At 42.2% G+C, this 15,089-nt stretch overlaps 1 protein-coding gene across 2 annotated transcripts; it reads left to right on the top strand.

Moving 5' to 3' along the window:
- Nucleotides 1–10,495: 10,495 nt before the first annotated feature.
- tshba (thyroid stimulating hormone subunit beta a) lies at nucleotides 10,496–12,469 on the top strand. 2 transcript variants are annotated; one of them, NM_001124543.1, is given in 3 exon segments: nucleotides 10,496–10,512; nucleotides 10,703–10,904; nucleotides 11,811–12,466. In NM_001124543.1, coding segments are annotated over 2 exon segments (444 nt in total). In that variant the 5' UTR covers nucleotides 10,496–10,512; nucleotides 10,703–10,742; the 3' UTR covers nucleotides 12,093–12,466.
- Nucleotides 12,470–15,089: the final 2,620 nt, after the last annotated feature.

The raw sequence follows: 15,089 nt of genomic DNA, 5'->3' as shown, positions 1-15,089 counted from the left end.
TCGATGAATACGGCTGCACAGTAATGTCTCTTATCGATGGCGGTTATGATGTCGTTTAGGACCTTGAGCGTGGCTGAGGTGCACCCATGACCAGCTCTGAAACCAGATTGCATAGCGGAGAAGGTACAGTGGGATTCGAAATGGTCTGTAATCTGTTTGTTAACTTGGCTTTTGAAGACCTTAGAAAGACAGGGTAGGATATATATAGGTCTGTAGTAGATTGGGTCTAGAGTGTCACCCCCTTTGAAGAGGGGGATGACCGTGGCAGCTTTCCAATCTTTGGGAATCTCAGATGATACTAAAGAGAGGTTGAACAGGCTAGTAATAGGGGTTGCAACAATTTTGCAGATAATTTTAGAGAGGGTCCAGATTGTCTAGCCCGGCTGATTTGTAGGGGTCCAGATTTTGAAGATCTTTCAGAACATCAGCTATCTGGATTTGGGTGAAGGAGAAATGGTGGGGGCTTTGGCGGGGTTGCTGTGGAGGATGCCGGGCAGTTGACCGGGGTAGGGGTAGCCAGGTGGAAAGCATGGCCAGCCGTAGAGAAATGCTTATTGAAATTCTCAATTATAGTGGATTTATTGGTGGTGAAAGTGTTTCCGAGCCTCAGAACAGTGTGCAGCTGGGAGGAGGTGCTCTTATTCTCCATGGACTTTACAGTGTCCCAGAACTTTTTTGAGCTAGTACTACAGGATGCAATTTTCCGTTTGAAAAAGCTAGCCTTAGCTTTCCTAACTGCCTGTGTATATTTGCTCCTAACTTCCCTGAAAAGTTGCATATCACGGGGGCTATTCGATGCTAATGCAGAATGCCACAGGATGTTTTTCTGCTGGTCAAGGGCAGACAGGTCTGGAGTGAACTAAGGACTATATCTATTCCTAGTTTGAATGGGGCATGCTTATTTAAGATAGTGAGGAAGGCACTTTTAAAAAATAGCCAGGCATCATCTACTGACGGGATGAGGTCAATGTCATTCCTGGATACCCCGGCCAGGTCGATTAGAAAGGCCTGCTCGCAGAAGTGTTTTAGGGAGCATTTGACAGTGATGAGGGGTGGTCGTTTGGTCGCAGACCCATTACGGATGCAGGCAGTGAGGCAGTGATCTTGATTGAAAATAGTAGAGGTGTATTTGGAGGGTGAGTTAGTTTAAATGACATCTATGAGGGTGCCCGTGTTTACAGATTTGGAGGTGTACCTGGTAGGTTCATTGATCATTTGTGTGAGATTGAGGGCATCAAGCTTAGATTGTAGGATGGCCACAGTGTTAAGCATGTCCCAGTTTAGGTCACCTAGTAGCAAGAGTTCAGAAGATAGATGGGGGGAAATCAATTCACATATGGTATCGAGGGCACAGCTGGGGGCAGAGGGAGGTCTATAGCAAGCGGCAACAGTGAGCGACTTGCTTCTGGAAAGGTGAATTTTTAGAAGTAGAAGCTCGAATTGTATGGGTACAGACTTGGATAGTAATACAGAACTCTGCAGGCTATCTTTGCAGTAGATTGCAACACCGCCCCCTTTGGCAGTTCTATCTTTGCGGAAAATGTTATAGTTAGGGATGAAAATTTCAGGGTTTTTGGTGGTTTTCCTGAGCCAGGATTCCGACACGGCTAAGACATCCGGGTTGGCAGAGTGTTCTAAAGCAGTGAGTAAAATACATTTAGGGAGTAGGCTTCTAACGTTAACATGCAGGAAACCAAGGCTTTTACGGTTACAGAAGCCAACAACTGAGAGCACCTGGGGAGTGGGAGTGGAGCTAGGCACTGCAGGTCCTGGATTTACCTCTACATCACCAGAGGAACAGAGGAGAAGTAGGATAAGGGTACGGCTAAATGCTATACGAACTGGCCATCTAGCACGTTCGGAACAGAGAGTAAAAGGAGCAGGTTTCTGGGCACGATAGCATAGATTCAAGGCATAGTGTACAGACAAAGGTAAGGTAGGATGTGAGTACATTGGAGGTAAACCTAGACATTGAGTAATGATGAGAGAGATATAGTCTCTAGAGACGTTTAAACCAGGGACGTTTAAAACATAGGTGTTGTTCCACCTATGTAGGAGGTGGAACAACATGGTTGGTTAAGGCATATTGAGCAGGGCTAGAGGCTCTACAGTGAAATAAGACAGTAATCACTAACCAGGACAGTAATGGACGAGGCATATTGATATTAGAGAGAGGCATGCATAGCCAAGTGAACATATGGGTCCAGTGAGTGGTTGGGCTGACTCGGGACACGGCGATTCAGACAGTTAGCAGGCCGATGCTAACAAGCTAACAGTTAGTAGGCTGGGGCTAAACAAGCTAGCAGTTAGCAGACCGGGGCTGGCAAGCTAGCAGTTAGCAGACCGGGTTAGCAAGCAAGCAGTTAGCAGGGGCTAGCAGGTAGCAGACCGGGGCAGGCAAGCTAGTAGTTAGCAGACTTAGGCAAGCAATCTAGCAGTTAGCAGATGAGGGTAAGTCTGGTTTTGCCTCTTCATGCGGTGACGCCGATAGACCAGTCGTGGAATTAGTAGGGTTCCAAGTAGCTCTAGGTAGCTAGCAGGCCTAGCAGGTTAGCAGAATGGGCCTTCAGCGGGTGTCGCGCCTGAGGGGCCTGTTGGAATCCTCGGGCAGATTATGTCGGTATTCCAGTCGTAGAGGATCGGCGGGGTTTCGTGCCCCGTACCGGCAGTAGAAGGGGTCCGGATATTGTAGCCCCGGAGTGGGCTTCGGTGGTAGCACAAGAGCCCTGGCCGGGCTAGCTTCAGGCTAATTGGTGCTTGCTCCGGGATGGAAACGCTAGCCAGGAGTGGTCACCCGGAATTGCGATTAGCTAGTTGCGAAGATCCAGATAAAAATGTTCAGAGTTTGCAGTAGGAATCCAGGGATATGGAGAGAAATAGGTCTGTTATGCTCTGGTTTGAGTCATGTTGTTCGAACTGGCGAGAGCTTTCCGAGCTAAAGGTTAGCTGATGACCGCTAGCAATGGTTTGCTGACTGATAGCTGGTAGGTTGTTAGCTGGCTAGCTTCAGTTGAGGGATTCCAGAGCCGAAGTAAATAGAAATACTTAAGAAAAAAGCAGATCCACGCCACATTGGGTGTTGCGGGTTGCAGGAGAGTATTTAGAAGTTGAGGTTTAGGAAAATATTTTAAAAGATATGCAAAGAAAAATATGTAAAAAGATATATACAAGGGACACGACAGGACAAAGACTTCTGACTGCTACGCCATAATCCTCTATACAATCATGAACATCAAATTAAAACACTTAAACTGTAATATGTAACTTTTTGGGCTACTCACAGGGAAAAGTGAGTTATAGATCTGTCCTTCTCAATGAAAGCAAGTCTAAGAAGCGGTTTGCTCTATGTGCGTTTTTTCTATGCTTCCCTGTTGTGTTCGTTTCATGTTAATTAATTTTGTGTTCCCGGTCCAAAATTACCCCCCCCCCCCCCCCCCCCCCCATTATAGCTGATTATAAATCCATAATAATAAACATATTATCACCTAATGTCGTGTTAGATCTTTTTATCAACTTAAGTTATTGTGAACATTACAAGTTTTGAACTTCTATTTGCTATTTATGGCCTGTAGGCCTCATTGACCTGAGCTCAAACAACTTGTTTTTGAGTAAAAAAAGCATCATGTATGGATTATTTGGACTATAACAAATACTCAGGTTAAACATATTGTGCTATTTATCACAGACTATCTTGTGTCAAGGTTTAACAAGGACATTTGTTTTGAAATCGTTTCAAATGTTTAAATAGTAGGCCCAAAATAACATCTGTTGTGTTCCTGGTCAAAACAGATCGGTATGATTTTATTAGTAAAGAAAGGACATAGGCCCAAAACTAAACATGAAAACTTGACCATATTACAAAATGAATGTCTGAACATATTAAAGAACAACAGTAACAATAACAGTACTACTAACAATAACAAAAACATTCAAATAGAGTTGACTCCATATTGTTCACAAATTCAATGAGCATTTCCACAAACAACAACATCTTATGTTTATGGTGCAGATAAAACAATCTGGTAATAGAAAAAAAGGGAATGATACTTGAAAGATAAAGAAATAACATACCTTATCAAGGTTGTTAACTCCCCCTCTGTTGTAAATCCAGGACAGTGATGGGCTTCTTGTCCTCCCTGATACTCACAGCGGTGTGCAGAGTTGTCATTAGGAGCACATTCTTCTTTTCCTTCGGGCAGTAGGACACAAGAGTGTGTGTGTGTGTGTGTGTGTGTGTGTGTGTGTGTGTGTGTGTGTGTGTGTGTGTGTGTGTGTGTGTGTGTGTGTGTGTGTGTGTGTGTGTGTGTGTGTGTGTGTGTGTGTGTGTGGTGGGGGTGGGGGGGGCGGGGTGTAGTAGTGTGTCCAGCTGATGAATGGGCATGTGCCTGAACTCAATTTTATAGACTAATTGTAGTCAAACCCATTAATTTCTAAAGACGGATCATTTTTTAACAGAAACACCAGAGGTGTACAAAAGTTAAATAAAACACCCAAAATTGAATGAAAATCATCCAAATGTAATTTGTGTGTTCAGATGCCCTGTGAGGACTAAGCCATGGAACCTTATGACAATCAGATTAAATTAACTATATTTTTCAGAGAGAAAACTTGTAAATTGGTCCAATTCAACCGGAACACAACAGGATGGTTTAAGTTAAGTTTTTGCCATTTTTAGTGGTATTAACCATCTTCAAACAACTGAAAATACAATATTTTGGGATAGGGAAAATATATTTCACAGAAGTTTAGAGAGTACAATGATTATCTTGCTTATTTTGTCACATACACTGAAATTAGGCAAATTAGAATTTTAGAAACCAGGAAATGACTGAGCAATTTCTGCATTGTGCACCTTCCATTGGTTATCTGTTCCCAACAATGCAGTAGATTATTTCATTTCCTGGAAGGCAGTACCTCATAAACAAGGTGTATTGAGGGCTTACTATATGCCAATCAAGCACGTTGATTTTATAGTTGGGTTAAGTTTGTTTAAGATTGTGGGGTATAATATGAGATTTCAGATGAAAATAAACCTGCCATAGCCTGAAAGCTTTTAGATTTCAAGTCCCTGTTCTCAGTACTTAATGTTGACAAGAATATTTACTGTAACCAGGAACTGAACATTCATTGGCTTTGAGCCTACTGCTGAGGAACACTGAACAATTTGTTCTGTTATTTTTTCATTGCCACTAGTGTTTCAATTAGTTGAATGTCAGGTTGCCTTGGTTATCCGGTCAGGCCTGTGTCACAGAACAAGCTCTACACCAGACACACTCAATAGGCAGACCGTGGCCGAATCCGGACCCAGGACCGCGGGTCCTGTATTCATATTTTTTAAAGTATTATTATTACATGTTTTATTCAGTCAGGATTCGTATCCTGGTTTCATAAGACATGAAAATGTGTAAAATTGAGAGAAATGGGCATTAACGGCAAAATGTTTCCATTACTCCATGTACGGTGTCCAATCAAAACATCTTATTTTGACCAATGGGTAAAATAACATATATTTGAATTGTGTAGATACTACTCTAAGAAAACCAATGGTCCAAACCTCATGTCTCTTTCATAGTCCGTTCAAAAGTTATTGGAGTTTTCCCCCTTCTATTATAGACAGAATTAGTGTTACTAAATCTATCGAGGACAGAGAAAAAAAGTCTGTAGAGTCCATGCAAATAACTAAGAAATGAAGATGTATCAGAAAGAGCAATGTCAGAAGGCTTTCCAACAGATGTTGCAACATTGCTGTGGGGACTTCCATTCAGCCACAAGAGCATTAGTGAGGTCGGGCACTGATGTTGCGCATTTAGGCCTACCTCGCAGTGGGTGTTCCAATTCATCTCAAAGGTGATTGATGGCGTTGCGATCAGGGCTCTGTGCAAGACAGTCAAGTTCTTCTACACCGATCTTGACAAAACATTTCTGTATGGATCTGGCTTTGTGCACGGGGGCATTGTCATGCTGAAACAGGAAAGGGCCTTCCCCAAACTGTTGCACAGAATCGTCTAGAATATCATTGTATGCTGAAGCGTTAAGATTTCCCTTCACTGGAACTAAGGGGCCTAGCCCAAACCATTAAAAACAGCCCCAGACCATTATTCCACCACCAAGCTTTACAGTTGGCACGATGCGTTCGGGCAGGTAGCTTTCCCCTGGCATCCACCAAACCCAGATTTGTCCGTCGAACTGTCAGATTGTGAAGCGTGATTCATCACTCCAGCAAACGCTTGGCATTGAGCATGGTGATCTTAGGCTTGTGTGCGGCTGCTCGGGCATGGAAACCCATTTAACGACGCTCCCGATTAACAGTTATTGTGCTGAAGTTGCTTCCAGAGGCCGTTTGGAACTCGGTAGTGAATATTGCAAACGAGGACAGACGAGATTTTTACGCGTTACGTGCTTCAGTACTTGGCAGTCCCTTTTTGTGTGCTTGTATGGCCTACCACTTTGCGGTTGAGATGTTGTTGCTCCTAGACTTTCCACTTCACATGAACAGAAATTACAGTTATCCAGGGCAGCTCTAGCAGGGCAGAAATTTGACAAACTCACTTGTTGGAAAGGTGGCATCCTATGACGGTGCCATGTTGAAAGTTACTTAGCTCTTTAGTAAGACCATTCTACTGCCAATATTTGTCAATGGAGATTGGATGGCTGTGTGCTCAATTTTATACTTCTGTCAGCAATGAGTGTGGCTAAAATAGCAGAATCCACTCATTTTAAGGGGTGTCCACATACTTTTGTATATAAAGTGTATATTCAAATAATGGTGTGTATAGATAGTATGGACAGCATATGAATAGAAAACATGTTTACAGCAGTAGTTATATTGGATGAGCCATGACTACAATACACTATACATATATAAAGTGGGCATAAAACAGTATGTAAACATTATTACGTTGACCAGTGTTCAAGGACTCTATGTACAGTGCCTTCGTAAAGTATTCATACCCCTTGACTTAGTCCACATTTTGTTGCGTTACAGCCTGAATTCAAAATGGATCAAGAATATAGTCTACACAAAATAACCCTCATTGACAAAGTGAAAACATGTTTTTAGTCATTTTTGCAAATTGTTTGACAATGAAATACAGAAATATTCTATTCACTTAAGTATTCACACCCCTGAGTCAATACTTTATAGAAGCACCTTTGGAAGCGATTATAGCTGTGAGTCTTTCTGGGTAAGTCTCTAAGAGCTTTCCACACCTAGATTGTGCAACAGTTGCCCATTATTGTTTTAAAAATTCTTCAAGCTCTGTCAGATTGGGTAGTTGATCATTGCTGGAGAACCATTTTCAGGTATTGCCATAGATTTCCAAGTAGATTTAAATCTTGATCACTGTCTTCTTGGTAAGAAACTCCAGTGTAGATTTGGCCTTGTGTTTTAGGTTATTGTCCTGCTGAAAGGTGAATTAATCTCCCAGTGTCTGGTGGAAAGCAGACTGAACCAGGTTTTCTTCTAGGATTTAGCCTGTGCTTAGCTCCATTTTGTTTCCTTTTTATCCTGAAAAACTCCCCATTCCTGACTAAAAGCATACCCATTACATGACGCTGCCATCAATCATGCTTGTAAATATGGAGAGTGGTACTCAGTGATGTGTAGTATAATATAAGGGCAAAAGGCAAGACCCAAATGCAGACACAGGAGGCAGATGGTTGAGCTACAATATTTATTATGCCCAAAGGGCTAGGCAAAAGGCAGGTCAGGGACAGGCGAGAGTTTATAAACCAGGTCAGAGTCCAAACAGTACGAGGGGATAGGCAGGCTCGAGGTCAGGACAGGCAGAGGTTTAGTGAACAGGTCCGAGTCCAAACAGTTCAAGGGGATAGGCACGCTCGAGGTCAGAACAGGCAGAGTGGTCAGGCAGGCGGATTCGGCATCAGGACAGGCAAGGGTTAAAATGAGGAGGGCTAAGAAAAAACTGAGACTGGTGAAAAATAGGAGCTAGGCGAAACGCTGGTTGACTTGGCAAAACAAGACAAACTGGCACAGAAAGACAGGAAACAGAGGGATAAATACACCGGGGACTAATGGGGAAAACAGGAGACACCTGGAGGTGGGTGGAGACAATCACAAAGACAGGTGAAACAGATCAGGGCGTGACATTGTATTGGATTTTCCCCAAACATAACACTTTGTATTCAGGACAAAAAGTTAATTGCTTTGCCACATTTTTTGCAGTATTACTTTAGTGCTTTGTTGCAAACAGGAGGTATGTTTTGAAATATTTAAATTTTCTGTACAAGCTTCCTTCTTTTCACTCTGTCATTTATGTTAGTATTGTGCAATAACTACAATGTTGTTGATCCATCCTCAGTTTTATCCTATCACAGCCATTAAACTCAGTAATTGTTTTAAAGTCACCATTGGCCTCATGGTGAAATCCCTAAGCGGTTTCTTTCCTCTCCGGCAACTGAGTTAGGAAGGACTCCTATATCTTTGTAGTGACTAGGTGTATTGATACGCCAGCCAAAGTGTCATTAATAACTACACCATGTTAAAATATATATTTTTTACCCATCTACCAATAGGCGCTCTTCTTTGCAAAGCATTGGAAAATCTCCCTGGTCTTTGTGGTTGAATCTGTTTGAAATTCACTGCTCGACTGAGGGACCTTAGAGACAATTGTATGTGTGTGGTACAGCGATGATTCAAAAAATCATGTTCAATTATCTCAATTATCTCACACACAATAACATAAGTTATTGTGACTTGTTAAGCACATTTTTACTCCTGAACTTATTTGGCTTGTAAAATGTTCTAAGAACACAATTCCACTTTGACATTATGTGGCATCGTGTGTAGGCCAGTGACCAAAAAAATCTCATTTTAATCCATTTTAAATTCAGGTTGTAACACAACCAAATGTGGGGGGAAAAATCAAGGGGTGTGAATGCTTTCTTGAAGGCAGTGTACATTGGGCAGCAGTATCTAAGGTGCTGGGTAGAGTCCTGGTGGTAGCCGGCTAGACCAGTGACTAAGGTTCAGGGGTGGGTAATGGGCGAATGCCGGCTACGGGTGACTATTGAACAGTCTGATGGCCTGGAGATAAAAGCTGTTTACCAGTCTCTCGTTCCCAGCTTTGATGCACCTGTACTGTCTCCACCTTCTAGATGGCAGTGGGGTGAAAAGGCCATGGCTCTGGTGGCTGAAGGCCTTGATAAGCACATGGGTGGTGAGAGGAGCCTCACGCTCACTTCACTACAGCGACCTAAAGTGGAAGTATCAAATTCCTTACAAAACAAAAACAAAAAAACGTCTTATGTAACAGCAAATAGTTCAATTGGGTTGGTTGCAGTTATAGGCCTACATGGAATCCTGAATGACTTTGTTATAGAGCTCATCAGAGTTTAATAGACAAGGTATTTCAGGATGTTACACGTCTTTATGGCGTTGCATGAACTTTGACCATATTTCAGAACACATGATTGCTTGCAAAGCTTGATATTTTTAAGCTCACTTTCACATCTTTTTTTTCCAACCAATTGAAAGTGTAACAAAACAAGAAAAGTAGGCCTATGTCCAGAAATAACCTCTCACCCCTGACCCCTAGGCAAATGATGTATAGGAACATGTAGATCTGAAATAATTGGATATGTAAGCTTATGGTTGCATCTCCACTTTGCCCTGTGATTTTAACCATATTGTAGGCCAGGGATCATCAACTAGATTCAGCCGCGGGCAGATTTGTTCTTCAGTGATGGTCGGAGGGCCCGGAACATAATTACATATAATTTGTAGACTGCAAACTGACCACAAGAAGCCCAAACATATATAATATTTGACTAACATTATCATTTCAAATCTTGCTTTCATTTGTATATGATCACGTTTCTTTCTATTATGCGTGGAAATACTTGTGAACAGATTTCCCAAATTAAAAACACTTGGAGCTGATTTCCCGGTGTTTTTACGTTCAACAATGAAAATTTAACAAAAAAAACAAAAAACATTTTTTTTTTTTTTTTTGTCAGTAAATTTGGGGGGACAAATAAAACCACCCACGAGCCAAATTAGGCCCGCGGGCCGCCAGTTGGCGAACCTTGTTGTAGGCCCTATATGCTTAGCAGATCCTGTTCCTAGATTTGAAGAACATTTACATTTTTGTTATTTAGCATACACTTCTAGGAGTTGCTCGTCTAGGAGTTGGACACAGTGTTGTTACTGGACCGGACCAATCTTTGAATTTACCACTTAGTTTTCTATTGTGCCACCAAGTGGGAATGCCACACACTGCATTACATACTGCCAAAGAGCAGGGTTATTATGAGGTTATTACAGGTTAACCCCACACATTGCTGTACTGGTAATGGAAGTTTGTAGTTACAGAGGATGCCTTTTATTAATGCATGTCATCCTCATAATGGGCCAGGAGTTTCCTGTGTCCACACTGTCAGAGATGGGAGATAATGGTCCAGTAGGATCAAGGTGGATTAGGATGACTGTATAAAGACCATCAGGCTCCATCAGACAGCATCATCAGACCTGCAGGTGCCCAGCTCTACCAGGTGAGTGAGCAGAGCTGACCTGATGGGAACACTGGTACAGCTTCTTTGTCGTGCTATTGGTGCATGACTGAGTTGTGTTTCATTAAAATGGCTTCTCAAATGCGTCAACCTCAATTTTTTCATATTTCCAGCTAAAAAACTTTAGATTTGTTCAGATTTTATTCTTGCCATTTGCTCTACTTCTATGCAGGTTCTTGATTGTGTGACAGAACATCTTCGCTGTTTGCCAAATGGAATTGTCCGTGGCCATGTATGGTCTCCTTTGCCTGCTCTTCAGCCAAGCTGTGCCCATGTGTGTGCCCACGGATTACACTCTGTATGAGGAGAGACGTGAATGTGACTTCTGCGTGGCCATCAATACGACCATTTGCATGGGCTTCTGCTACTCAAGGGTAAGTAGCCTATAACCTCAACCAGACATTCTTAGTTCTTTAATGGATCTGTAAAATGCACTCACATAAACTTTTATCCCCCCATAAAATATATGATGTTTTACCTTTATTTTATCAGAGTAATCTCATCGAGATTTTGCATAATATTTTATAAGACCGACCTGGCCATGATAGCAGCAGACTAGTAGATACAGACAAGGTCAATATGCAAAATACAACGTATACATTATATATCCTGTCACACGTTTTGCATTGCAGAAGAGACGCTAAAATATAAGTATAACTTGAAACTATAACAAATTCCAATCGCAGGCCGACCGTGAGGCATATTTGACCTACATCGCATGTACAGTATGTAATGTACTGCATATACTGAGTGTACAAAACATTGAGAACACCTGCTCTTTCCATGAATCCAGGTGAAAGTTATGATCCCTTATTTATGTCACTTGGTAAATACACTTCAATCAGTGTAGATGATCGGGAGGAGATGGGTTAAAGAAGGACTTTTATGCCTTGAGACAATTGAAATTGTGTAAGTGTGCCATTCAGAGGGTGAATGGGCAAGACAAAAGATTTAAGTGCCTTAGAACGGGGTATGTTAGTAGGTGCCAGGCGCACCAGTTTGAGTGTGTCAAGAACTGCAACGCTGCTGGGTTTTTCACGCTCAACGGTGTGCATAAAGAATGGTCCGCCACCCAAAGGACATCCAGCCAACTTGACACAACTGTGGGAAGCATTGGAGTCAACATGGGCCAGCATCCCTGTGGAACAGTTTCAACACTTTGTAGAGTCCATGTCCCAATGAATTGTGGATGTTCTGAGGGCAAAAGGGGGTGCAACTCAATATGTTTGGTACACTTAGTGTATGTTAAGCATGTGTGTTTGTGTGCGTGTGATTACCAGGACAGTAACATGAAGGAGCTGGCCGGACCACGTTTCCTTATCCAGAGAGGCTGTACCTATGACCAGGTGGAGTACCGAACAGTCATACTACCTGGTTGCCCGCTCCATGCCAACCCTCTCTTCACCTACCCCGTGGCCCTCAGCTGCCACTGTGGCACCTGCAACACAGACAGTGATGAGTGTGCCCACAAGGCCAGCAGTGGAGACGGCGCCAGGTGTTCCAAGCCACTCAGACACATCTACCCATACCCTGGCCTGAACAGCTACATCCACCCCAACTGATAACGCTCTCCCTTCCCTGGATAGTTTGGCTGTAATGACCATAATGACCAATAAGGCAAGGAGAATGGTCCTTTCAAATCAAGTTTATGGTCAGTAGCCTAATCATTATGATAACAGAACAGCATTGTCGTACTCGTGTGTTTGTGGTGGATACAGTGAGCTACAGGGTGGTGTATCCTATTCATTGTGACATGTATTGTTGCTGTTGTGTTTGGTATGTGAATATGCCTTTTTGTTTGCCACTTTGCTTGCAATGGAGGCTGATCCTGCTATTTCTGTCTGCCTCATGTCTTTCCTGTCCATTGACTCACTGAGCTATTTTGTTTACGGTGAACCAATATCATGAATGGGACGTTATTAAAGCTGAAGTCTGTAAATAGTTGTAACTCATCTGAATGAATCACATTCTGTGTAGGAACACAGCATGCGGTCACACTCCACACACATCGCAAATCAATTGTTAATTGTTCATGCTTCGTAAAACAACACTTATAGACTAACAGTGTAATAACTACTTATGGGTCCTTTTCCAACAATGCAGAGTTACAGATAAAGATAAAACAAATATAAAATAAAAATATAAATAGTGACACGCAAAATAATTACAGTGAATAACAATAATGAGTATAAATTACAGGGCTATGTACAGGGAGTACCAGTATTGAGTCAATGTGCGGGAGTACGAGGTAATTGAGGTAGCTATGTACATACACTGTACATACAAAACTATGTGGACACCGCTTCAAATTAGTGGATTCGGCTATTACAGCAACACCGTTGTTGACAGTTGTATAAAATCGAGCACACTGCCATGCAATCTCCATAGACAAACACTGGAAGAAGAATGTCCTTACTGAAGAGCTCTATCTATTCTATATATACAGTGCATTCAGAAAGTATTCAGACTCTTTGACATTTGTTACATTACAGCCTTATTCTAAAACAGATTTTAAAAATCTACACACAATACCCCATAATGACAAAGTGAATACAGGTTTTTAGAAATGTTAGCAAATTGATAAAATATAAAAACAGAAATACCTGATTTGCATAAGTATTCAGACCCTTTCTTATGAGAATCGAAATTGAGCTCAGGTGCATCCTAATTCCATTGGTCATCCTTGAGATCTTTCTAAAACTTGATTGTCCACCTGTGGTAAATTCAATTGATTGGACATGATTTGGAAAGGCCCACACCTGTCTATGTAAGGTCGCACAGTTGACAGTGGATGTTAGAGCAAAAGCCAAGCCATGAGATCAAGGAATTGTCTGTAGATCTCCGAGACAGGATTGTGTCGAGGCACAGATCTGGGGAAGGGTACCAAAACATTTCTGCAGCATTGAAGGTCCCCAAGAACACAGTGGCCACCATCATTCATTTTCATATGGAAGAAGTTAGGAACCACGAAGACTCTTTCGAGAGCTGGCCAAATTGAGCAATAAGGGGAGAAGGGCTTGGTCAGGGACGAGACCAAAAACCTGATGGTCACTCTGACAGAGCTCCAGAGGTCCTCTGTGGAGATGGGAGAACCATACAGAAGGACAACCATCTCTGCAGCACTCCACCAATCAAGCCTTTATGATAGAGTGGCCAGACTGAAGGCACTCCTCAGTAAAAGGCACATGACAGCCGGCTTGGAGTTTGCCAAAAGGAACCTAAAGACTCTCAGACCATGAGAAACAAGGATCTCTGGTCTGATGAAACCAAGATTGAACTCTTTGGCCTAAATGCCAAGTGTCACGTCTGGAGAAAACCTGACACCGTCCGTACGGTGAAACATGGTCGTGATAGAATCATGGTGTGGGGATGCTTTTCAGCGACATGGACTGGGAGACTAGTCAGGATCGAGGGAAAGATGAACGGAGCAAAGTACAGAGGTCCTTGATGAAAACCTGCTTCAGAGCGCTCAGGAAGGTTCATCTTGCAACAGGACAGCAACCCTAAGCACACAACCAAGTCCATGCAGGAGTGACTTGGGGACAACTCTCTGAATGTTCTTGAGTGGTCCAGGCAGAACCCGGACATCAACCTAATCGAACATCTCTGGAAAGACCTGAAAGAAGCTGTACAGCGATGCTCCCCATCCAACCAACAGAGATTGAGAGGATCCGCAAAGACGAATGGGAGAAACTCCCCAAATACACATGTGCCAAGCTTATAGCGTCATACCCAAAAAGATTTAAGGCTGTAATCCCCGCCAAAGGTGCTTCAACAAAGTACTTATTTATTTTTATTAATTTGTTAAAATGTGACATGAAAATAATAGCTTGGCTGTAATAGCTGGTAGCTATGTTGGTTAAGTGTGCCTCAAAATCTAAATCAATCACAGACAGTGTCACTAGCATAACACCCCCACACCATCACACCATCTTCCTTCATGATCTGCTCATCATCATCTGCTCATCTATCACTCCAGTGTTAATCTGCTAAATTGTAATTACTTTGCTACTATGGCCTATTTATTGCCTTACCTCCTCACGGCATTTGCACACAATGTATATAGACTTTCTTTTTTTCTATTGTGTTATTGACTGTACGGTTGTTTATTCCATGTGTAACTCTGTGCTGTTGTTTGTGTCGCACTGCTTTGCTTTATCTTGGCCAGGTCGCAGTTGTAAACGAGAACTTGTTCTCAACTAGCTTACCTGGTTAAATAAAGGTTAAATATATATTTTTTAAAACAGTTGATGTTGAGATGTGTCTGTTACTTGAACTCTGCGAGGTAAAATCTTAGGTGCAGTTAATTGCCGATTTCTGAGGCTAGTAACTCTAATTAACTTATTCTCTGCAGCAGAGGTAACTCTGTGTATTCCTTTCCTGTGGCGGTCCTCATGAGAGCAAGTTTCATCATAGCGCTTGACGGCTTTTGCAAATGTAGTTGAAGGAATTTTCAAAGTTCTTGAAATTTCCTGGATTGACTGACCTTCATGTCTGAAAGTAATGATGGACTGTCATTTGTCTTTGCTTATTTGAGCTGTTCTTGCCATAATATGGAC

Source organism: Oncorhynchus mykiss, chromosome 7 (assembly GCF_057628025.1).
Source record: "Oncorhynchus mykiss isolate SJ-2025 chromosome 7, ASM5762802v1, whole genome shotgun sequence".
NCBI lineage: Eukaryota > Metazoa > Chordata > Actinopteri > Salmoniformes > Salmonidae > Oncorhynchus > Oncorhynchus mykiss.
This window is presented reverse-complemented; position numbering and strand designations above follow the sequence as displayed.